We start from the raw sequence: 25,676 nt of genomic DNA, 5'->3' as shown, positions 1-25,676 counted from the left end.
GAACAAAAGAAATCAGAGACTTTTTCCTAAAACCAAAGCTAAATGGATTTCAAGTAGATTTCTTCATTCCTTTAAAATGTATTTGCTATTGCAAATAGGAAACTCAAAATCTCTCCCTTCAAGAATTATGTACCACAAAAAATAAAGCAGTCAGCGAAAGTTAAATTATGCACTTTATAGTGAAACCTAGGTAAACCTATAAAGAAATACAAGTTAGGATACATTAACTTATTTTTTTTCAAATGTTAACATTTTAAATTTAATGAGCACATAAAAATTAACAAATTGTCTTTTACTATTTGAGTTATCTTCCAGTCAAGAACATACTGCTTTTTAAAAGGTCAGAGCTGGAGAGACTTTTCAAATAGACATAATATTGCATGCTACCTGAATTAGGAACATATTCTAGCAGAATGGGGTGTAAATATCTTAATTCCTACCTGGGTAAAGAAGGGCTCATAAATCTCAACTCCTTTATCAGATCCTTGTAGTAATACCTCCTGACCACGTCTCCAGCTGTACCGAACTGGTGGATTGGAATTGGCCACACACCGGAGGAACACTGTTCTCTCATAGTAAAATTGTTCTTTAGCTTCACCTATACTTTGATGAACAGTTACTACTGGGTCATCCAAATCTAAAAAAAAAAAAAAAAAATTAAAAACAACCAAATGACACTGTTATGCGTTACATGGCTTTTACAGGTATTACACATATAAAACCTAACCAAAGGTACATTTTCATATTTGATTTTATTGCACTTCACTAGACTCATTTTTTTAAATTTGGTTTCCTGACATTGTTTAGAGAAAGTTCCAATCATAGACAATAAAGATGAATAATAGCTGTTTCCTAAGATCTCTGCTTATTGAGATAGTACAAATGACTGTATATTTCCAAAGAGCTCCACGAGAGAGATCAGAATCCAAGACCCTCCAATTCACGGATTAACCAAAACAATGAAACATAGTGACAGAGAAATAAATACCAAGCAGCTCAAATGACTCCGTTAACATACTTCTTCAAACATTTATAATCGGAATATTTAAAGCAATCAAAGAATTATGTTTACACATTATTATCTTTATAGTAAGAAAATATGATCTTATACTGGGTTAAGTTTTCCCTTCATCTCAGATTTTATTTCCCAGAATATATTTGCTATTTTGAAATATGGTAATAGAAGGTAGTGTTAAAAGGCATTAATATTTCTACTGCTGGATATGAGGACTAAATTTTTGCCATCTTAAATGCATTCTCAAGAAGGGGTATATACCATAGTGTTTAGTAAACATTTTCTGGGGCAGGGGAAATAATACATAAATATCTTGGGGCTTTGTATGAACTTGGGTTCATAGAGTCTTCCTCTCAACTACCTAAGCCTACCATTATCATGTAAAAGCAGTCAAAGGCAGTAAGTAAATGAATGGATGATGAATGTTGCTGAGTCCCAGTAAGACTATTTACAAATGCAGATGCTACAGCCAGATTTGCCTCCTGGGTCATAGTCTGGCATAGATTGCCAATCCCTGATTTACCATATTCTAGGTTCTTTCATTAAGAGAAAAAGAAATTAAGAAGTGAACTTGCCTTAAAACAACAACTGTATTGTATATTTGAAAGTTGCTAAGAGAGTAAATCTTAAAAGCTGTCATCATAGGAAAAAACAAACACACACAAAAAATCAGTACCTATGCATGATGATAGATGTTAACTGAATTTATTGTGCTGATCACTTTGCAATATGCACAAATATCAAATCATCATGTTGTACACCTGAAACTAATATAATACAATTACAGTCAGCAAAAAAACTGGGAAAAACTAAAACAACAACAAGCTCTTGGTTCCATGTGCTAATATAAACTTAGTATATAGTTACTAAGTGTGATGTAAACATTTGTTGTATTTAAATATTAATGTCACCCCACTTTGCCCCCTTTGGCTTTGTAACTGAAAGATTACATAACTTTCATGGTCTTTAATTTCATTATCGATAAATTAGGAATATTAAGGTACCCTACTATTAAGGCTGTTAGAGAATTAAATGAGCTAGTCCTTAAAGCCTTAGGCACATAGTAAATGTTCAATAAAAGTTAGCTATTATTATTACTATTGTCATTATTGGGGTTTCATTTAGACTTCCATTAATTCCACATTGTTTTCTTACCTTCATCTCACCAATTCATAAGGCATTCAACTCTCATTTTAAATAGATAAAAATGTCATTTTGTCATCTGTTCAGGCTAGCAGTTTTTTCTATATAACCAATACTTTCATGTGAACACTGAAGAGAAGCTACAATACTATACAAACGTAAGACTAGTGGGGTGTGTGAGCATATGCTACCCTGAATATTTAAAAGGCACTGTTCTTTAGAAAAGATACTTTGTGAGGCATTAAAATAATAAAAGCCAGCAAAAGTTGTGAAGTAATAGCTGCCCTAAGGAATCAAAGAACAGAATCCCAAATGTCCCTGGTTTTAAAAAAGTTTTTTCCAAATATGAATTGCCTGACAGCCTTACTTAAATTTCTAGTTTTGCAACATTCTGAGTTTTTTTCCCCTAACATCAGAATCTTTTCACGGCTACCTCAAAGGCCTCTAATTACAGTAGTATAAATTTGCAGAACTGCTCCTTTTTTGGTAAAGTTTAAGGAAACTTCAGTTTCAATTCATTCTATTAGCTATGCAGGGATATATACTATCTGGTTTTAATAGTCAGTGTACTTAGAGATACCAGTATCATTATCATGAAACATTTAGAGGTCTTTAAAATCTACCAAACATTCGCTTACTTGGTGATTAGTCCTTCACATACAAATCAAATCCTAAAGAAGTTGATTAACTGAATTCAACCTTAAAGACTTGAGAAAAAGAGGTATTGTGAGTTGACTGTATTTTTTTTTCTTACTCAAAACATTAATTTCTTTTAGTCACAGTCTCATTTTTAGATGATATGAGCTATGTTATGTTGTAAAAACAAAATTCTGAAGCCAGGAAGTTTAGGAACAAAACAGAATTGGATGATGATCAACATAACAATGATGATTCTCCTTGGATTCCAAATAGCTAATATTATTGTACTTAAAACATCCATTTATTGACATATACCTAGCTCTCTCCTTGTTAGGTGGTGGTGTCAACAGGCTCAGTCAGGAAGAGACCAAACCTGAACAAACACTTAAACATGCTTTTCTTGGATCTGTGTAAGCTTTGGGTCACTGGCCTTCTGAAAAACCAATCCTGTGACAATGGTTTACTGAACATTTTATTGGCAGAATTATCTGTTGGATTCACCCATGTTTAGGAATTTCTACTTCACACAGCTCCTAAATGATACTTCTTTGGATTTAAAAACAAACATGACAAGGACAAGATGTCTTCTAGAAAAGTCAAATAATGGCATGCCTAAAAAATGTATTTTATGTGTGGAGGGGTGTACACACACACACACACACACACATATATATATATATAATTTAATATGTATACATATATATCACTTAAAACAGGATATATGTTTAACACAAACTGTATATAGTATTTCTGAATGTATACTGAATATGTGTATTTACCATAGGTCAGGTTTCTTGGAAAAGAGAAACTGTCTTACAGAGTTATGTTTGCAGGAATTACACTGGGAAGTACCTTCTAGAACAACACTCCTAGCAAAAGACATGATTGTTGAGGAGAGTTGAGCTGCAGCTTAGTTGCAACAAAGGTCTCCTTCACTCTAGAGAAGTGATGGAGCTGTAGTATCTCCTCAGAGCTGTCCTGCCCTAAGGCAAGAGAACTAAGCCTTAGACACCACCCCAACCTAAGGGCATGACCTTGGGAGGGAGAGCTCCATTTGGTTTAGGGTAATTTCTTTTTTTTTTTTAAACATTTTATTCATTTATTTGACAGAGAGAGATCACAAATAGGCAGAGAGGCAGGCAGAGAGAGAGGAGGAAGCAGGCTCTCCACCGAGCAGAGAGCCCGATGTGGGGCTCCATCCCAGGACTCTGGGATCATGACCTGAGCGGAAGGCAGAGGCTTTAACCCACTGAGCCACCCAGGCGCCCCGGTTTAGGGTAATTTCTAAAGAAGGATTTAGCTGTTAGCCATTGGTGGCTAAAACACTCAGCTGTGGGAGGAATGAGTCCTTCAGCACCCAGGACCCTGGCTAGCACTCAATAGCATCTGCTTAAATCCATTTTTTAGGTATGGTAATTAATTCTATGGGGTGGGGTGGGGGGAGCTACTCCAGGATGCTGGTTAATCACCTTTCCTGGGAAAACTGTCAAAAGAAACTGGTGAGATGATATTCCTCACCTCTTTCTACTATTACAATTCTAAATTGCTCTCATCCTGGGCTAGTACATCTATTAGCATAAGTAGTTTACCTAGTAAAGTTGCCATACCTTTGTCACTGCGGATTTTGAGCCCCAGGTCACCAGGTTCTTCTTGAGCCATGACTGATGCACTTAGCTGTTTGCCCCCAAATTGATCAGGAGAATATCAAGAAATGATTCAATGGATCGTCTGGGTATTAACATATTACATACTGTCTTAACAACAGGCCTACCTCTAGCTGATCAGATGGGGCAATTAACCCCCTCCAGGCTGGTGATTCCTCTTATCCCCCATTTCCTAATGCAGGAAGCCTCAAGTAAATGAGTAGCAGCCATGGCTTAAAGATTAATGAGGCTCTTGCGGTATCACTTAATAGAAGCGTTTTCCTCTTCTGAGAACTAGGACTTCTAACCTGGCAGGGCCCAGAGTGGCAGAAAGGGAAACACAGATTCCCCAAGTGGGCCACTGAATGTGATGGTAGGAAGTGGGGTCACTCCTTGGTTTCAAACCTATGTATTCTACAGGAAAAAAAAAAAATCATATAATAATGGTCACTGATTTAGAACATATACTTTATCTCAGAGCATAGCACTCCTTCCTTCCCAGCCATTACCTCTCTGAGTCTCAGAGAGACACCTTGCTACCAAGGGACTGGCTGGAATTTTGAAGGATGGTACTTTACATGTCAAGTGTTAGCCTCTGTTGCTGCCAGGTTAGATATTCAGTGGTGGCAGTAGATACAACAACCTTCATCCGAGAGGACCCATGGTTCAAATTCATGCATAACCTCTGTCCCTACCATTATGGCAATTCTATTCATGACCCTGTTGTGCTGTTTAGGAGTAGCCAATGACAGAAGCTGGTTGTTATCAACTGATTGTGCTACTCTGTCTACTTCATTGTTTTGTGCTTCTGTGGAAGGTACTTTCTGGTCCTCAAGAATATGCACTCCCATAGGTCCATTAACATAGTCAAACAGATCTCTTTTTCCACAAAGTAGTTGACCAGGGACACCACCCAAACCAAAGTTCTGCCCACTGGAAAGACATTCCCTCATTTTTTTCAGGGACATCCCAGGGATCTCTAGTGAAGTAGCAGTCCAGCTTTTGGCTTGCATACATACAGTGAGCAGACCCATCATAAAATAAGCTTCACCTTTTTTCTTTACCATCAACTTATAAGTGATCCACTCTGTGGCCAGACATGACCTGAGAAAAAGGAACTGGTAAAACATTCACAGATGTCATGAGGATCTGGGCACCTCCTTGTACAGCTTACTTGGGTCCTTGGGCCCTGGCTATACCTTATCCTGAACTTAACACTTCCATTGTATGATGAACTACTGATGAATCTGACCTATTTTATGGCTGGATGTTGGTAAATATGACAAAACCCAATGTCTGATCAGTGGTTCAGACCACATGGTCATTTGATGTTCTATATTCAGATACTCCATCCCTACCAATGCCCAGTAGCATACTAAGAGCTATTTTATGAAAGAGCATAATTCCTGACTGTAGAAAGTATGGTTTTAGTAATAGTCCTAGAAATTTAGTTTGCAAATCTTCTATTAGTATCGCTGTAAACTACACACCTTTCCCAGCACTTAAGTACCAAGGTCACTTACATCACAGCACAGATCTATGAGAAAACCACTTTTTACTTTGAGACACAGTTGAAGTCGATAGTTCAAGCCTTCAGAATCACCAGATTAATGGCTTGAAATGATATTTCCATGTGTGTAATGTGCTCTGGAACCCAAAGAGACTGTGCTGTGGCACTGTGTTTTCCTTTGAAGGATGGGAATTATGAGATACAATAATCTGTGCTTTGCTTTGGAGGGGAAATCCTGGTAAGATACATACAATAGAATTTAAAATTTTATTAATACTGTGGGCCCCTAAATCTTCATAGGCTTATTCCAATCCTCTGGATTATATGTGCCTTACCAAGATATCTAATTCTTGTCTATCTGGACTGATGAACATGATCTCATTGATACAGTGGACCAATAACAAGTTCAACAGAATGTCCAGATGGCCCATATATCTTTGGACTATGTTATGAAAAGGAGTGTGAGAGTTAATTTAGCTTTAAGGCAAGACTTCAAATACATGCTATTGTCTGTGTCAAGTGAATGCAAATTATTTATGATCTTCTTTCCTAACAGAAATGAAAACGAACACATTAAGCATATTACTGGACACATAGTATGTATCCGAGGCCATGTTATTCTACTCTAGCAAAAGTAGCTGATCTGGTATAGGATACGACAGCACTGCTTGGATGAGTTTGTGATATTCCATTATCTTCCTCTAGGATCTGTCTGGTTTCGTCAGGAAACAACAAATGGTCAATAAATGGAATATAATATGGACTGCCACCAGCATGTCTTTTAGGATTTTAAGGGTGGCATTAATCTCTGCTATTCCTTCTGGGATATAATACTGTGTTTAATAAATCTGAAAGTGGGGAAGTTCCAGAGGCTTCAATTTGGCCTTCTCACTAGGATAGCTCTTACCCCAAAGGCCAAGAAATCAACATGAAGGTTCTAACAACTAGCAAATTTGTCCATTCCAATGACAGAACTGGAGACAAGGTAAATGACAAAAGGGTGGAAGTGGATGGGTAGACCCAATGTGACCAGCCATAGGCCACAATTCCATTTATTACCTGGCACCTATATGCCCAGCTCTAATAATATAAGGGCATGATAATTTTGGAGAATCTTAGGTATCAAGATCAACTTAGATTCTTTATACCACAGTCCTCAAAATGTTTCACAAATTTGTTTTTCTGAGAAAATGGTTGCTTAAGTGGATATGGGTTCTTTAAACAAAGAATTTGGAGAATCATTACCATATATACCTGCTGAGGTGTTGCAGGGTTCTTTCTAGTGACTCAGTCTCCCTTTTAAAGAGTTCAAGGTATGAAAATTACCTTAAGTGCAGCAATTGGGTGAGGAATCATGATTTTTTTTTAATATATTTTATTTGTTTATTTGACAGAGAGTTAGAGAGAGAGCACAAGTAAGCAGAGCGTCAGGGAGAGGGGAAGAGAGAGAAGCAGGCTCTCTGCTGAGCAGGGAGCCCGATGTGGGGCTCGATCCCAGGACCCTGGGATCATGACCCAAGCCGAAGGCAGCCGCTTAACCAACTGAGACACTCAGGCGCCCCAGGAATCATGATTTTTAAAAATCATATGACCATATTCAGCTTCCTGATCATCCACTTGATTTCTTTAATAATGTACACTGGATAATACCTTGTTGACTGTCCACTTATTTTGCCCTGTGTGATGCTATGTTTTATTGTCCATCTTCAGAGCTCTCTGTGAGTCTAGAGCCCTGGGTGCTGCTCATAACTAGCTGCTCATTACGATACCTGTGTGTAACCTTGCTTGTGACAACAAAGACTGTCACCCAGATTCTATGATTTTGAGATCTTGGCATTCCCACTCCTATCAGGGACCTCAATTCTGTATTAGCATCTCCTACCATCAATATTTGCCTACAGAGAACAGTCACCTCTGAGCTTCCCAACGATGCTTGATCTCAGTCATCAGAACATTTTTATTGCTTTAGGGGTGTCCTCAAAACCTTTACAGAGAAGATAATAAATGACTTTTCTGGACTCTAACTGGTATATTCACTTTAACACATTCACATATCTGAGTTTCTTGACACCTTTTTCTACTGCATGCACAGCAGCTCTGGCATTAATACTTTTTTTAGTGGAAATATTTGCTTTCTTCAAGATTCCAACAGCTATCTAGTAGCAGCAACTTTCTCCTACTATCCTTGCCAAGATGTTACATTTTATAACATGGGAGAATACTACCATATCAAAAACCCTTATTCTCTATCCCCATTTGATCTTATTCCCCATCCCCTATCTTATTCAATCTTATTCTTCATCCCATTTGATCCAGCAGCCTTAGGGTTCAATTCCATACATACTCTCCCAACTCCTGCCAGTAAATATTGTTAGCAACTGCCTCTCATTTAAAGCATAGTCCCTTTCCAACATTAGTGACACAGCATTCCTATGGCCATGTGATGTCATCTATTGACCATATATATTGAGCTGGAGGCCAGGAATAGAGGTGAGGGTATATCCTCAGAGGGGTATTACCATAAAAAGAAGAAGTTTCTGAATCACCTTTAGGCAAGATGGACATCAACTCTTAACTGGGAGGAACAGATCATTTGTGCAGGACGAGAAGGTTTATGGAGAACTAGGTTTCAAGATATCTGAGATTATTAACCCAAATGTACTCCAACCCCTCAAGTCAGAGTTCCATTTATTCTCAACCAAGGTTCAGAAACTGGCTTAGCTAATTTGTCAGGGCTAAGGATTCAAATTTTTATAAAGCTCTGCTATACTTTTAAATAAATCCTATGCCTTATTACCAGCTTTAATGACCTCTGGCTAAAGAAGATGAGAATTTCTTTATATTCTGTGAAAGAGACCTGCTTATTCTCACACTTACCCTTTACTTCATGATTATTCACACTCAGCCTTTCATTCTTTTTCTCTACTGCATGAATAGAACCCAGCAGAAACTGATTCAACTGTCCTTATAATTATTGCTTTTCCCTGAATTCTTCAAAAGCCGAAGATACTGAACTCACAATGCACTACCGTCTACTAGTACCTATCTTTGTTCACCATCAGTGAAGGTTTTAACAACATCACCACCACAGCATTTGAGAGATATCAGTAGTCCACCTACTACTAGAAATGGGGTCCTCTTTGTCAGCCAATTAGTGGACTGATGGGGTGATCTAGTTGTAACATTCTGTCTTAGAGCCTATTTCTGAGACCATGTAGAATGATTTCTTGAAAATATGATTCTTTGATGAAGACATGCATTCAGGAAACTTACTGAAGAGTGGCCTCAAGACTAATTCTTGTGTGGTTTGGAAAGGAAAAAAAAAAAAAAGTAGAAAAGATTAGTCAGTGGAGGAGTTAAACTGTGATGGATCACTACAAAGTCTCCAGATGATCCAGAAGAAGCTCTAGGGTTGGGACGGACTTTCAGAGTTGTCCTGCAGAGTTTTTCTATAAAGGACACTGATCAGTCACTGGGCTAGTGCTTCCCTATTGGAAAAGCTTGACCTTGGGTAGCTCTTTCCAGCTGAAGATAATTTCATGAGAGGGATTCACTTGAAAGTCAACATCTTTCAATATGCCCAGGATTTAGAGAGAGTAACTGCTATACAGTTTTATCCAAGGACGTTGAGGTTATCATTTCTAATTTTCTTCAGTCTTTACATATATAGTTCAAGTAATATAACATCTCTCAAATATTTATTTAATATTCAGTTTTCATACTAAATGGTTTTGATATTACTGTACTACTTTCTGTTATTGTTGAAATTTATCTCAATTATTTCTTCTCTTTAAAATACATTTCTTTTAGTTTTATAAGCTGAATATGTAAAATTCAAATACATAGAGATGATATTCATTGACAAATGCAAAATATTCTTTGAAGTAAAGAGAATATTATTTTTATTATTTAAGAGAGGATAAAACTTTGCATTTATGAAATAATATAAATCACTGATATATAATTTGATATATAAATATTTGCTTTGAATACATCTTAGTGACATAGCATGGTTTTCTACAAAATACATCTATGTGTATATAAGATCCATATCTTAATCATGTTTGTATTCCTACAACCTGATATAATGGACATAAGTACTCAATAATGATCTAATATGTTAATGTAAAGAAGACTGATCTGTGGCTAATATGACCAATGTCAATTTTCAACAAGGCTACCCACACATACAATAAATTATCGAAGGAAAATTCTTCCCATATATGGAACCATTACTCCTAACTGAAATAATTTTCTAGAAATTTTCTCTTTGGTTTATTAAACATGTCATTAATTGCCAAATTAAAGTCATATATATTTATATATTTATGATGATATATACTACCTTTGTTAATCCTAGAAACTTACATGAACTGAACTGGGTGACTAAATACAGGGCTGAATGAAAGGAGGGAGTTTAGGAAGGACGTGGCTTGGGCAGAGGGGTGGACAGTGCATTAATAGAAATATGAAATGTAAAATAAACCTGTTCTTGGCCAGAGGAGGCACAGGAAATTATGAAAGGTGGGTGAGCCTGGTGGTGGGTATTATGGAGGGCACATATTGCATGGAGCACTGGTTGTGGTACATAAACAATGAATTCTGGAACACTGAAAAGTAAAATAAAATAAAATAAAATAAAATAAAATAAAATAAAAATTAATAAAATAATAAAATAAAACAAAAAAAAGAAAGGTGGAGATGTTGTTCTTGTTTAAATCATGCTAAATTTAAATTATGCTAAAACATATTGGGCAGAATAAGAAGTCTGGGCTACAGATACAGATTTGTGAGTCATCATTATACCGTGTGAGGGAAGACACCATTCAAGGAGTGTGCAGAACTAAGAGATGGAAGGTCCAAGGAGAGAGCCCTGGGTAACACCAAGTAGAAGAAAAAAGAAGAGAAACGTTAGGAAAAAACTGAAGAAAAAATGATGAGACAGGTAGAAACAAAACAGACCAATGGGCAACAAAATAAATTAAAAAGTAATTCCACTGCCATAGAGGAGTTGAAACCAGAATAAAATCAAGGTAAGAATAGAATTAAAAAGTGACTTTAAGTTTGGCAAGAAATAGGTCACTGGTGGCATTCACCTTAGTTCTTTCAGAGGAGTAGAAGAACCAACAGTCATTTTGCTGTGCCTTAAAGCAGTGAAAGCCAGTGAAAATATGAAGAGATTCATAGATATATCCTTCAGGAAATTTGGCTCTGGCAAGAAAGAGAGAAGAAGCTAGAGAATAGCATGTGATCATGAGTCCTGCTCTGTTTTCATTGTTTGGTTTTCCTCTAAGCTGAGAGATATATATTTAAATCCAAATAAGGAAGAGCCAAGAATTTATAAGGAAAAACATAGGACAATAGGGGGCTTTATGAAAATGGTCAATATCTGAACTAGCTATTTTAATGGTATAATTATATGGAATTTTTTTTCATATTACATGGATTTTTTAAAAAAGATTTTACTTATTTATTTATTTGAGAGAAGAGACAGAGAGTGCAATGAGGGAGGTTAGAAGTAGAGGGAGAGGGAGAAGCAGACTCCCCACTGAGCACGGAGCCCTATGTGGGCCTCAGTCCCAGGACCTTGGGATCATGACCTGAAATGAAGGCAGACGCTTAACCGAGTCATCCAGGCACCCCTAGTTACATGAATTCTTATAACTCGAATCATTTAAGACTTACCAGTAGCGTATCCTTGTTTTTTATGAAGTATCCTCCCAAGCTTCCGATCTTTTAGATTAAAAACTTGGAATTACTTTTGCCCCCTCTGTATTTTTTAATAAAGGCATAGATTTTCTACCTTAAAAAAATCTAAAAGTAGTGCTTACATATTCGGTATTCCCATTTGAAAATAATGCTCCCACTAAATCATGGGAGTATTTATTTAGTCTATTCTGAACTTACACTGGGATACTCTAGTGACATAAAAGAGTTAAATCCTCTCCCCGCATGCACGGGCACAATTAATCTACGTGCTTATGGTTAATCAGTTATTAACTGCAACTGAAGTCATGGGGTGTACTTACAAGTTAAAGAATCAATTAATCTCAAAAATAATCACAGCAGAGGCATGTTTTCCACAGGGCTTTAGTCTACCATTTGGTCCAATTTTTCTGTCTTTAATCTTTGAATTAAACCAAATGAATCTGAAAACCCAGATGGCAAAGACACACTAAATACCGTACTGAATGTCATTTTCCCCTCTGGGAAGTTCTAGAAATCTTAAGAATTCCATGCAAACAAAACAAAACAAAAACAAAAAAAACTTCACTATGTTTTCTCAAGGAATATAACCACTCAATACTCTTGCAGGCACTAAAGCTAATCAAGTATATTATTTCTCACTTTATGGGTAAGAATTTATGTTACTATTATAACTACAGGATGAATATACAGAAAAATAAATAATGTTAACTAACCTGAATAAAATTAAGTTGCCTTGAAGCTATACAAAAAACTTACTAAATAATTGTTAGACATAATCAATAATCAAGCAAAAAGTAATTCATTATAAACAAAGCATCAATGTCAATGATTTGCAGCACTTTCTACAGATATCAATACAAAAGCATCATTTTCTTAGATAAATCTATGAGAAATTTTGTGCAAGTATTGATGACAAGAAAGGTTTCATATCTTTTCCTACATAGTGTTTTCTGTATATGTTTTCCTACATAGTGTTTTCTGTACAATGACTAATTTTATCTCACAACCCATAAAAGAAAACTGACAAAAAAATGAGTACTTGACACCGCAATCTCAAAATGGGACATTTATAAGAGTGAAGCTATCTATAATATTTAGCCTCATTTTTTTTTTAAGATTTTATTTATTTATTTATTTATTTATTTATTTATTTGACAGAGAGATAGATCACAAGCAGGCAGACAGAGAGGGGGAAGCAGGCTCCCTGCCGAGCAGAGAGCCCGATGTGGGGCTTGATTCCAGGATCCTGAGATCATGACCTGAGCCAAAGGCAGAGGCTTAACCCACTGAGCCACCCAGGCGTCCCTAGCCTCATTCTTGTCTGAGATGTTGTTCTTACAGATCTACTTACACAGATTATATTGCTTCTTCTATAATTTTTAAATTTTATTGTTTAGAATTTTAATTTTAGTATAGTTAATAAACTGTGCTATATTAGTTTCAGGTGTGCAATATAATGATTCAGTAATTCTAGACATTGCTCAATGCTCATCATAATTAAGTGTACTCACTCTTTAATCCCCTTAACCTATTTCATCCATTTCCCCACCCCACTTCCCCTCAGTAATCACCAGTTTGTTCCCTACAGTTAAATATCTGTTTCTTGATTTGTCTCTTTTTTTTTCATTTGTTAATTTGTTCTGTTTCTTAAATTCCACATATGAGTGAGACCATATTTGTCTTTCCTTGACTGACTTATTTCACTTAGCATTATACTCTCTAGCTCCATCCATGTTGTTGCAAATGGCACAATTTCATTCTTTTTTATGACTAATATTCCTGTGTGTGTGTGTGTGTGTGTGTGTGTGTGTGTGTGTGTAACCTCTTCTTTATCCATTCATCTATGGATGGACACATGCGCTGGCTCCATAATTTGGCTATTGTAAACAGTGCTGTAATAAACATAGGGGTGCATATCTCCTTTTGAATTAGTGTTTTTGGGATAGTTCTATTTTTAAACTTTTGAGGAATCTCCATACTCTTTTTCACAGTGACTGTACCAATCATGAGGTGCATCAACAGTGAATGAGGGTTCCTTTTTCTCCACATCCCTGCCAACATTTGTTGTAGCTTGTGGTGTTTTTTTTTTTTTAATTTTAGCCATTCTAATGGGTATGAGGTGATATCTCATTATAGTTTTAACATTTCTGTGATGATAAGTGATGGTGAGCATCTTTTCATGCGTCTTTTGGCCATCCGTATTTCCTCTTTGAACAAATGTCCACTCATGTCTTCTCGTTCTTAATTGGATTATTTTTTTGTGATGCTGAGTTGTATCACTTCTTTATATATTTGGATACTAACTCTTTATCACATATATCATTTACAAATATCGTCTCACAATCAGTAGGCTGCCTTTTAGTTTTGTTGATTGTTTCCTTCACTGTGTAGAAACTTCTCATTTTGATGTAGTCCCAATAGTTTATTTTTGCTTTTCTTTCTCTTGCTTCAGCAGACATATATATAGAAAAATGTTGCTATAGCCAATGTCAGAGAAATTACTGCCTGTCCTCTCTTCTGGGATTTTCATGGTTCTAAATCTCACATTTAGATCTCTAATCCGTTTTATTTTTTGCATATGTTATATAGAAAGTGGTCTAGTTTCATTCTTTTGCATGTAGCTGTCCAGTTTTCCCAACACCATTTATTGAAGATACAGTTTTTCCAATTGCATATTCTTGTCTCTTTTGTCAAAGATTAACTGACCCTATAATTGTGGGTTTGTTTCTGGGCTTCCTATCCTGTTCCATTGATCTATGTGTCTGCTTTTCTGCCAATACCATATTGTTTTTATTACTACAGCTTTGTATTATAACTTGAAATCTGGAATTTTTATACCTCCAGCTTTCTTTCTTTTTCAAGATTGTTTTGGCTATTTGGGAACTTCTGTGGTTCCACACAAATTTTTGGATTATTTGTTCCAGTTCTATGAAAAATGATATTGGTATTTTGATAGATTGTATTAAATTTGTAGATTACTTTGGCTAGTATAGACATTTTAACAATATTTGTTCTTCCAATTCATGAGCATGGGTTACCTTCCCATAAATTTCTTCCATCAATGTTTTATAGTTTTCAGATTACACGTCTTTCAGTTCCTTGGTTAAGTTTATTCTCAGGTATTTTATTATTTTTTGTGAAACTGTAAATGTCTTTGCTTTCTTAATGTCTCTGTTGCTTCATTATTAGTGTATAAAAATGCGGTGGATTTCTGTACACTGATTTTCTTATCCTGTGACCTTACTGAATTCATTTAGCAGTTCTGGGGTGCGCGCGTGTATGTGTAGTCTTCAGGGTTTTCTATATATAGTGTCATCTCATCTGCAAATAGTGGAAGTTTTACTTCTTCCTTACCAATTTGGATGCCTTTTATTCCTTTTTCTTATCTAATTGTGTGGCTAGGACTTACAGTATGTGCTGAATAGAACTGGTAAGAGTGGGCTATCTTGTCTTGTTCCTGATCTCAGGAAGAAAGCATTCAGCTTTTCACCATAGAATATAGTGTTAGCTGTAGGTTTTTCATATATGGCCTTTATTGACATATGTTCCCTCTAAACCTACTTTGTTGAAGATTTTTATCATTAATGGATGTTGTACTTCGTCAAATGGGTTTTTTCCCCCCTGCATCTACTGATATGATTATATGGTTCTTACTTTTCTCTTTTCAAAGTGATGTATCACTTTGATTAATATGCAAATACTGAACCACCCTTACATCCCAGGAATAAATCCCATTTGATTGTGGTGAATGATTTTTTTTTAATGTATTTTTGGATTTGGTCTGCTAATATTTTACTGAGGATTTTTGCATCTATGTTCATCAGAGATACTGACCCTTAGTAGTTCTTTTTGTTTTGTCTTTTTTCTGGATTTAGTATCAGGGTAATGCATGCCTAGTAGATTTTGGAAGTTCTCCTTCCTCTTCTGTTTTTTGTGATAGTTTGAGAAAAACAGTTACTAACTCTTATTTAAATGTGAATGCACCTGTGAAGCCATCTGTTCCTGGACTTCTGATTGTTGGGAGTTTTTGATTACTGATTCAATTTCACGATTGGTAATTGGTTCATTCAAATTTTCTATTTCTTCCTGATTCAATTTTGGGAAGTTATATGTTTCTAGGAATTTTATAAGTTATAAATTATAAGTATAAAATATAAAATATAAATAAATATAAAATATAAGTATAAATTTTATAAGTTATAAATTATAAGTTCTCTAATTTGTTGCCATATAATTTTTCATAATATTCTTTATAATCCTTTATATTTTTGTGGGGCCAATTTTATTTCTCCTCTTTCATTTCTGGCTTTATTTTTTTTTTATGATTTCAGCTAAAGGTTTATCAATTTTGTTGATATTTTCAAAGAACCAGCTCCAGGGTTTACTTTTCTGTTCCCCTGGTTTTGTTTTGTTGTTATTTTTGCTGGGTGTTTGTTTGTTTGTTTGTTTTAGTTTCTATATCATTTATTTCCACCCTAATCTTTATTATTTCCTTTCTTCTACTAGTTTTTTTTGTTTTTTTTTTTGTTTTGTTTTGTTTTTTTTTTTTTTTGCTGTTGTTTGTTTCTAGCTCTATTAGGTGTAAGGTTGCAGAATTTCTTTGAGATTTTTCTTGCTTCTTGAGGTAAGCTTATATTGCTATAAACTTCCCTCTTAGAACAGTTCTTGCAGCATCCCAAAGATTTTCGACAGTTTTGTTTTCATTTTCATTTGTCTCAATCTATTTTTTGGCTTCCTCTTTGATTTCTTGGTTGACTCATTCATTGTTCAGTGGTATGTTATTTAGTTTCCATGTATTTGTGTTTCTTCCAGATTTTGTGTTTGATTTCTAGTATCATAGTGTTGTAGTGAGAAAAGATGCATGGAATGACTCCAATCCTTTTAAAATTTGTTTTGTTGCCTAATATTTGATCTATTTTGGAGAATGTTCCCTGTGTACCTGTGTTCTGCTGTTTTAGGATGGGATGTTCTGACTATATCTGTTTAATCTATCTGGTCCAATGTGTCTTTCAAAGCCACGGTTTCCTTGCCAGTTTTCTGTTTGGATGATCTACCTACTGATGTGAGTGGGGTGTTAAAGTCCCCTACAATTATCGCATTATGGATCACTTCCTTTATAATTGTTATTAACTACTTTAAAGTGTTTGGTTGCTCTCATGTTGGATGCATAAATATTTATAATTGTTATATCTTCTTGTTCAGTTGTGCCTTCATGATATATACTGCCTTCTTTGTCTCTTGTTACAGTCTTTCTTTTAAAGTTTACTTTGTCCCATATAAATATTGCTATTGTGGCTTTCTTCTCACATCCATTTGCATGATAAATGCTTTTCTAACCCTTCATTTTCAATCTGCTTGTCTCTTTAGGACTAAAATGAGTCTCTTGTAGGGAGTATGTAGATGGGTCTTATTTTTTTCATCCATTTGTCACCCTGTGTCTTTTGACTGGAGTGTTTAGTCCATTTATATTCAAAGTAATTATTGATAGGTATTATTTATTGCCATTTTGTTATTTGTTTCATGGTTGTTTCTGGTTTCTCTATTCCTTTCTTCTCTTGTTCTCGTCTCTCACAATTCATTGGCTTTCTTTACTGATATGCATGGATTCCTTTCTCATTATTTTCTGCATATCTATTACCAGTTTTTGGTTTGGGATTACCATTCAATTTCTATGTAAAATCTTCTGTGTACAGTCTATGTGAAATTGACAGTTGCTTAAATTTGAACCCATTTGTTACTACTCTCCCTACATTTTAGATATATGCTGTCATATTTTATATCCTTTTATTTTGTGAGTCTTTTCACTGATTTTTATAGATATACTTAGTTTTATTGTTTTTCTGCTTCCTATGTTCCCTACTCTTGCTTATGGTCTTTCCTTTCCACTCAGTCCTGTTTAACATTTCTTGCAGGGCTGGTTCAGTGGTTATGAATTCCCTTAATTTTATCTTGGAAACTATCTATCCTTCTACCCTGAATAATAACCTTGATGGATAGAATATTCTTGGCCACAGATTGTTTCCTTTCAGCACTTTGAATTTATCACTCCCCTCCAGCCTGAAAAGTTTCTGCTGAAAAATTAACTGACAGCCTTATGGGGTTTTCCTTGTATGTAAATACTTTTTTTTCTCTTTCTGCTTTTAAAATTCTCTATCACTACATCTTGCCATCTTCATTATTATGTGTTTTATTGTAGACCTACTTGTTTTAATTTTTTTGGAGAATCTCTGTGCCCCCAGATCTGGATTTGTTTCTTCCCTGGATCAAGCAAGTTTACTATTATTTCTTCAAATACATTTTCAACCCCCTTGTCTTTCCAAATATTCTAGAACTTTTTTCCTAGTCCATAAATACATAATATTTGTATTTTAAGATATTTTCTGTCTTATAATTTATCTGCAAAATTATTTTTTACTTTTTTAAGTTTACATCAATAACTTTATTTTCTTAGAACATTTCCTAGAAACTGAAGACAATAAAATAGCAAACATCCATATTTAGGTCCTAATTTTAACTGAAATTATTTTAGTTTTCTCTTCTTCTCATTTAGGCTAAATTAAAATTGAAAATTCTCAATTTGAGTAGTTTCTTTTCTACTTCTTATTTAGAGATTTGCTTTAAAATTTGGAAGGGCTGTAAAAATGTATTAAATGCTTTTTAAAACATGTATTGGTAATATATTTATACATTTGTAGATAATAAGACACCTTTGTAATCCTTTAACAGATGTTTTTTGGTAATATTTGTTGCATTTTTATTCTACTGGTTAATTTATTTGTTAGATTTTATCCAAAATTTTTGCATTCACTGCCATAAATATTCATCTATAATTTTTTCTTTTGTTCATTGGAGCAAAATAAATCTAGATTGGATATCTAATTAAATGTCATATTATAAAAAAGAAAATCTCTACTTAATGATATGATTTTGTATTCTAAATGTGTTTTTCAATAAGTTGTACTATCTATGCCAACAAAATCATTAATGCTAATATACATCTAATGTCTTTGGAAAACAAAATCCTAGTTCACAGAATCATATAATTCTTTTATTTTTCTCCATTATTTAGCTTTTCAAAAATTGAATCTGAAAATGTACACTTTAATAATAAATTAAATTTTAATTATAATTAGTGAATTATGTAGAAAATTTCATCAATTTATTTTCCATATCACAATATATTTTGCATAAATTAACAAGATAAATAGGCCAGGTAGCATTCTTGTCCACAAAGACAGGTATTCAGATATTTATAAGAAATATTAATGAAGAAGTACCTTAATTCACTAAGCCTACATAAAGGGGACAAGTGTGTCCTAGTTGGATTTTATACTCTTCTGGTAAAAAGTATTCACAAATAATAATGAATATTGATGAAATATTTACGAACTCTTGCTTTAAAAACATTTTCCCCCTTAACAGCTATCATACATAATAGAAAAATAAAGAAAAGTACAAGAAAGGAAGTAAAAATAAATCCATAAATAAATCCAGTTTTAGTTAATCTCTATATATTTCCTTCCAGTCCAAAAATCATATTGCATATAACTTATATCATAAGCATTTTCTTATGGTATCATATACTTTCATAAACATTCACTCTATCTCTCCCTCATTCATTCATTCATTCACTCAACTGCAATTTAATCAACATCTAATATGTTCCAGGCACTCCTCTAGGCACTCTGAATTTTCAACAGAAGTGAAGGAAGGAAGGAGGGGAGGAAGAAAGGAGGGAAGAAAGAGAGAGGGAGAAAAAGAGAGACCGACATTATTTGCTTCTCCCTTGGGAAGCTTATATTCTAGTGAAATAAACAAACATTGGCCTAATATAGTTGAACTTTATTCTTTGTAATGAAAACAGAGGCTCTATAAATGACAAATACACAAATATACAAATCCTAACAGGAGGACTGAGTTGGGACTATAAGCAGGACAGAATAGGGCACAATTTTGAGTAGTCAAAGACCTCAGAAATTGGGTTTCTTATATTATGCTCCCCGATTTGGGATCTTTAAATATTTGCAAAAACAGGTAAAGTGTTAGGTCTCATCAAGTATGGGGGCTAACATTTAAACTTATATTTGATGTATTTCCTACCTCCCACCCCAAAAAAAAAAAAAAAAAAAACCTAACAAAACAAAAAAGCAATCCTAGATACTTTCTCTCCCAACCTCTTTGTAGCCAGAGTGTGGGCATATGACACTGGGTCATCCAACTAGATGCATTCTCCAGAAGCTATGAATTGGGAGTTATTAATGCAAAGATTAGGAACCATGGAGGATCCATTCCGGGGCAGGTGGTAGAGGAGGCAGCAACAAGCTTGAGTTTCCTGGGTAGGAGGGGTAACTGTGCTAGTGAAAGCATCCCATGTTGAATGAGCAATAGCAGGACATGTTATAAAATTCATTGTATACAGAAATGGCAGCCCTGTTTTGTGGAGGAATTGGGGGTTGGGCTCCTCCATGTCATTTAGCCTTATTGGTCCCTGATTACTTTTTAAATTTCATTCTGGAGACTGAAAACAAACCCACTATTTAATTTTATTAATTCTTTTTGTTAGTTAAAATTAGCCAGAGTTGAACTCTTCTGCTTGTATGCAATGGTTTGTTGAAATAGCAGTGTGTTACAGGTGGCAAGTATAAATCAACTTTGTTCTTTTTTCCACTGGCCCTTAAAGCCTGTGTGATAGTCTACTGCTTTTTCTGCTCCTTAATGAGATTTCAGGCACATTTCACAGCTTTTCCAGTTCTCTGTGTAATTCACAAGCACAGTCCCATTTCTGTAATTAAAATGTCCAGTTCAATAATTAAAAAAAAAAAAAAACTTGTGAATGCTCTAATTTAGACCTTCTCCATTCCATTCAGTTGTGTAATAGTTCAGGGTTGATATCCTGAAAGCCTGGGGAGTGGGGGGAATAGTGGAGGGCTTACTTAGCTTCCTTTCTCCCTTTGCCTACTTTGTTCTTTACCTCCTCCCTTCTACTCTCATAGCCACAGGGGCTCCTCTTTACAGGGTTAAAGACATGATGATGATGATTGAAGGACAACTGGTAACAGAAAATGAAGCCCTGTCTTTTGCAGATGGAAAAAATCTGCAGATCTTCAGGCAGAACTACCTAAGTCTCCTCACTTGGCTAGAGGAAAGAAAGAAGCATAACCTTCTTAACCACCTGCGGGAACAATGAAGCGCTAGCAATTAAAAAAAAAAAAAAAAAAAAAAAAAAAAAAAGTCTTCCATCCCTAGGTTCCCATCTCAACCGCTTATACAACTGGGGTGGGGAGTAGTCTCCACTGTCAGCATAGATGGTCTACCAATTCACTTTGCCAGAGGTATCTGGCAACTTCTAAGTTGTTATCAGCCTTTAGGTCTCTGCCAAAACTGATAGGCAAAGAGACAATGCAAAGCAGCATCCTGTTACTTTTGCAACTATGAACCCTCACACAGAGCTTTTTGGCCTTCTAATAAACTTTTTCCTAAACCGAGCCCCTTATTTACTGATAGGCACAATAAAAACACACATTTTTATCCTACTTGATTTTAATCTAAGAATAGGGTTGGTGGCTAAATATTAAGATGGTGCCATTTTTGTAGGTCAGTATACACCCTCTGCTCTAAGTTTTTATTTCTTCAGTTTTATAAGCAGCCCTGTTTACTCTTTTAATCTTTAGTCTATGGTTCGAAACTTTTTAGAAAGATGTAATCCCAATGATAGCTAACACATACAGAGTATACTTAGCTCATAATTCCAAAAATATGTATTTCTAGATATCTAATTATTCATTTATCCAACTTCTCATAGGAAATACAATGTGCATTTTCCTTTTTTTTTAACATGAGTTTAACACTTGTTATTTCATCTGTAATACAAGCATCAGCATCGTCTGATATTGGACAAGATAGCTTTAGTAGCAAACTGTAAAAAAATGGGTCATTAGAATAGAAGAAAGATACCTCAAAATGAGAAACAACTGAAAGGAACCTGTCCCTGTTCTAGATGACAAAGCCTGCAGGAACAACACTTGAAACAAATCATTATTAAAAAAAAAAAAAAAGGCAAAATTATGAACAAGCTTGAGAAAAACCTCACCTGAGGCAAAGAATGTTTTAAACACAAATCCAATGCTGGCCTGACGGTACAAAAGATAGATAAATAAATAAACAAAAAAACAAACTAACCAGCTTTGTACCTCCCACTGATACCAACTGCTCCTCATTTTAATTATTAATTTAAAAATTAACCAACAGGGGCTCCACATAGGCAGACAAGACAATTTGTGTCTAGAATATATCAGGCAATCAAGCAAGTCTCCAGCATACTTGATTCTGCTTTTAGCTGTCAAATCCTAACGGTCTGGATTTAGCTTTCCAAAAATTGGGAGAAACTAGCATACTCTCAAATGTAGACCCTGGCCAGTCACTACTGGCATGCTCTACTTGTGAGAAGCCACCCACTAGTATTTCTGAAGTTGATACCTATTTAAAAAGTAACTGAATGAAACCAATTCTAATTAAACTTGAATAAGAATCAATTTAACTTGCTCATCACAAAGAGAACTGGGTAATCATCCAGATCTATCTCTGGTCTGGTCTATACTAATAGTATTACAGTTAAAGGCAAGTTATTTAACCTTTCTCTGCACCCAAGTCTTCTTTTTATATGTGCTCTGCTGTGGGAACCACCTTTCAGTCAGCTGACTGTGAAAAGCAGGAAGGACTTTTTGGCTGAGAAGGGAAGGAGCAGAGCACTGGAGGTTTACCAGGAGAATATCCATAGTAGTGGGCATTCTTTTCACAAGAGACAAAGTGGTAGAAACCCAAATGGGGCAAGATAGCAGAATGGAGGGATTTACAAGCTACAGGCGGTGCTCTGATTAAGTCACACATCTCTGGGACATCAGATTAGAGGTGCTAAAACATTTTCTAACCACACATCTAAGCATCTCAGAGAGTTATTAGAAATATTTAGGAAGACGCATCCTAGAAATAGATTTAGATTTCCTGTTTAACAAATGAGTGGTATATATGGAAAAAATGGGAGTTCACTCTAAATGCAATTGTTTTATTTATATTCAAAATCCAGTAAAACCTTATAATCTTGGTAAACAAGTTTTGGAACAATGGGTGACTCCTGGCTTTGTAATGTCTCAAGAGAACAATTTATTTCCAGTATGGTTGTATCTATTTTTATTGCATATTTCAATTAGACAAAATATACAACTCCAGTGCATTTAGCCATGTGTGTTGTTTACAAATAAGTACCTCTACTATTTCTCTATTCTTGACTGAATATATTAGACATCTGTAAGACCTGTGCATTTGTAACTTGCTTGGATGCTATGGGATTAGCTACACATTTCTTAAATTGACATTTGTCTTTCTTTGCCATTTTGATTTGCTTTTCCTTTTATGGGATTTCTAAGATAATTTTTTTTTTTAAAGTTTAAGAGCAACCCCTCGACACTCAAATAAGAGAGATACAGTAATGTCCCTCAAAATTATGCAAATTTCAGCAAGAATATCATAAATATCAGAGATGTAACCAGATTGAGTGTGACTTCACAATGCCCATGTCCTGCTTCATGCCATACCCATTGTTTTATCTGTTGTGTAGTTTTCTATGGATCCACCATTCACATTTCCCAAAACATACAAGAAAAGGAAGTCAGGTATGTTCTCCTGTTGGAAATGATAAAAGAATCAGCATTTGGTGATCATGAGGGCTCAAATAATTAAATCTGGTCATATTGTTTCTACCAAACTGGAGGTTGTCAATCAAAATGATGGTCACTTATTTATGAATTAGTGAGAAGGGGCTGCATCTTTCCATACTAATTTATAAATAAATCCTAGCAAGAAAATAATAACAAAGTCGGCTACTAGCAGGACTTCAGGTCACCGGAAAAAATCTGAAAATTAAAATTTTCACTTTCAAAATCGAGTGATATCATCAGATATAGAAGGATAGCATGAAGTTACCAAAAACTTGAGGGTTTTCTTCTTTATTTGTTTATCTAAGGAAAGCAATCACATTTATTTTTTCCTTTTCTAAAGATATTTCCCAGTATTGCTTTGGACTAGAAATCAAGGCCATGATTTTGCTTACAAAGGCAAAGAGGACAAAGGGTGTGAGAATGAAACTGTCAGGCTTGTGTATGCATCTGTGTGTGTGGGATGTTCCAGGTATGTGAAGAAAGTCTTATAGTCTATCCATTACTTATGTTAGAGAAAAATGCCATCATAAAAGCTTAACATCTTGACCATAATTAAGTTTCCATTTAATGTTCAATAACTTCTCTACTCCATATGCTTTTCCACCCTTTAACATAATTGGAGCGAAAGGCTGCCAAATTAATATACAACTTTTTAGATCCTTTTAAGTTGAGAATGCCACTCAATTGGCATGAAACGTGTTTTTCTTTTGCTTGACCTCTTTTCCCAAAACTACATGTATTCTCATTTGGTAATTTATAAAAAATTATTAATTAAAATTTCTACTAAAAGAATTTTTAAAATAACATTAGATAGTTCTGAATATACGGCAACTAAGGAGCATGTACTGAATTCTAGAAAAGAAATACAAGTTTAATAAATGTATGTGCTAAATTTTATAGTCTAATATTAAGCTATCAACCAAGTTCAATTTTAAGGAACTGCCTCGAACTCAAATTAATTCCTTTTAAATTATATTTATACATTAAATTTAAGAAGGTGGAATTTCACAGTAAAGTAATAAAATGCTAATGAAGCTAATGGAAGAAATTCTGCCTTCAAGACACTAATTCAATGAAAGTTACATGTACTTAAGAACAGTTTCCCTTTGACTGAGAACTGATTCACCTAAAGTATTTCAGTCTGTTAAACCTCAGCAATATTAAGATGTTTATGGATATAAGTAAAATAACATGAGACTTAACATTATCTTTTACTGTCTTTTTAGTTATAAAATTAATTGGTCTGATTTTTTAGCTTATTCAGAGGCATACAAAAGGACAGTTAATTAATTGATTTTATGTATTTATTTAGTCTGTCTATCCTAGTTATTAAAATTCTCCTTCCAAATGGGCATAGTAGGATGACAGGAAACAATTTAAAAGCTAGTTTTCCAGCTAAATAAATAGATAAAGCTAGTTTGCTTTATTTACATATTTCAAAATAGTCATGCGGAGTATTGAAACCCAGCTTACAAGTTCAACAATATGACCAAGAATAACTCATAACAACTTAAATTTAACAACTAGTTTCCTTTCAGAACATTTTCTTCCACTTTCTGTTCCTAAAACACCCATAGATATTTATATAGTTACAATCAAAGTACATCTACAATTTTTAAAATGTATTCTGTTGCCTTCATTTGCCTATAAATATTAATGAAAAGATTCACATTCATTGGTAATCAACAGTTTTTGCTAAGGATTTCCAAAGATTACTAACGTTCTATTACCTAGATAAATAAACAAAATGTTTATTACTAAGATGTGAACCCATGTATTTAATTAGGAAAAAAATAAACAATATAAGTTTCAAGAACTAATATACCTTATATTTATTAGTAAAACAAAATGAGTCTTTTTACTTGACAGTTAGGATTAAATAGAAATAATTATAATAGACAAGATTTTCTAGTTATTGAATCAAAACATTACAGCTTTGCCCCTCAACTTAAGTAGATTATTTCTGGATTAAAGAACTCTTAAATGATGATTTTTCCAAAATGTTAATAATTATAAATCAAACATATTAAGTGATAAAGTCATCTAGAAATTAAAAGAAATAAATTATGTACATTACAGAACCTCCTTCCTATCTTCCCCCCATTCCCAATGTTCCTGTCAGGTCAAGGCAATGTAGTATATTATCAAATAAATACCAAATGGTAGATGAATAAAATAATACTTCAATTATCCTGAATTAATTTGTCTATATTGCCAACCACAAGAACAAACTCCAGTGTGCATACATAAAGACAACGGCATTTGACCAAACAGAAAGAAATGCATACCCTTTACTCATGGGG

The 25,676-nt window shown here is 34.6% G+C and overlaps 1 protein-coding gene across 3 annotated transcripts in view; it reads right to left on the bottom strand.

The window, feature by feature from the left end:
• The window catches only part of MDGA2 (MAM domain containing glycosylphosphatidylinositol anchor 2), an 845,317-nt gene that overhangs the window by 327,455 nt on the left and 492,186 nt on the right, over nucleotides 1-25,676 (bottom strand). For all 3 annotated transcript variants that reach the window (XR_004384228.1, XR_004384229.1, XM_032871192.1), the window contains exon 4: nucleotides 441-637. Coding sequence is in view for 1 of the 3 variants with exons in the window: in XM_032871192.1 (XP_032727083.1) it covers nucleotides 441-637 (197 nt within the window). In the remaining 2 variants the exon portion in view is untranslated. The remainder of the gene's footprint in view (nucleotides 1-440; nucleotides 638-25,676) is intronic.

The sequence above is a fragment of the Lontra canadensis genome, unplaced genomic scaffold, assembly GCF_010015895.1.
Source record: "Lontra canadensis isolate GAN:19392208 unplaced genomic scaffold, GSC_riverotter_1.0 scaffold42, whole genome shotgun sequence".
Lineage (NCBI taxonomy): Eukaryota > Metazoa > Chordata > Mammalia > Carnivora > Mustelidae > Lontra > Lontra canadensis.
This window is presented reverse-complemented; position numbering and strand designations above follow the sequence as displayed.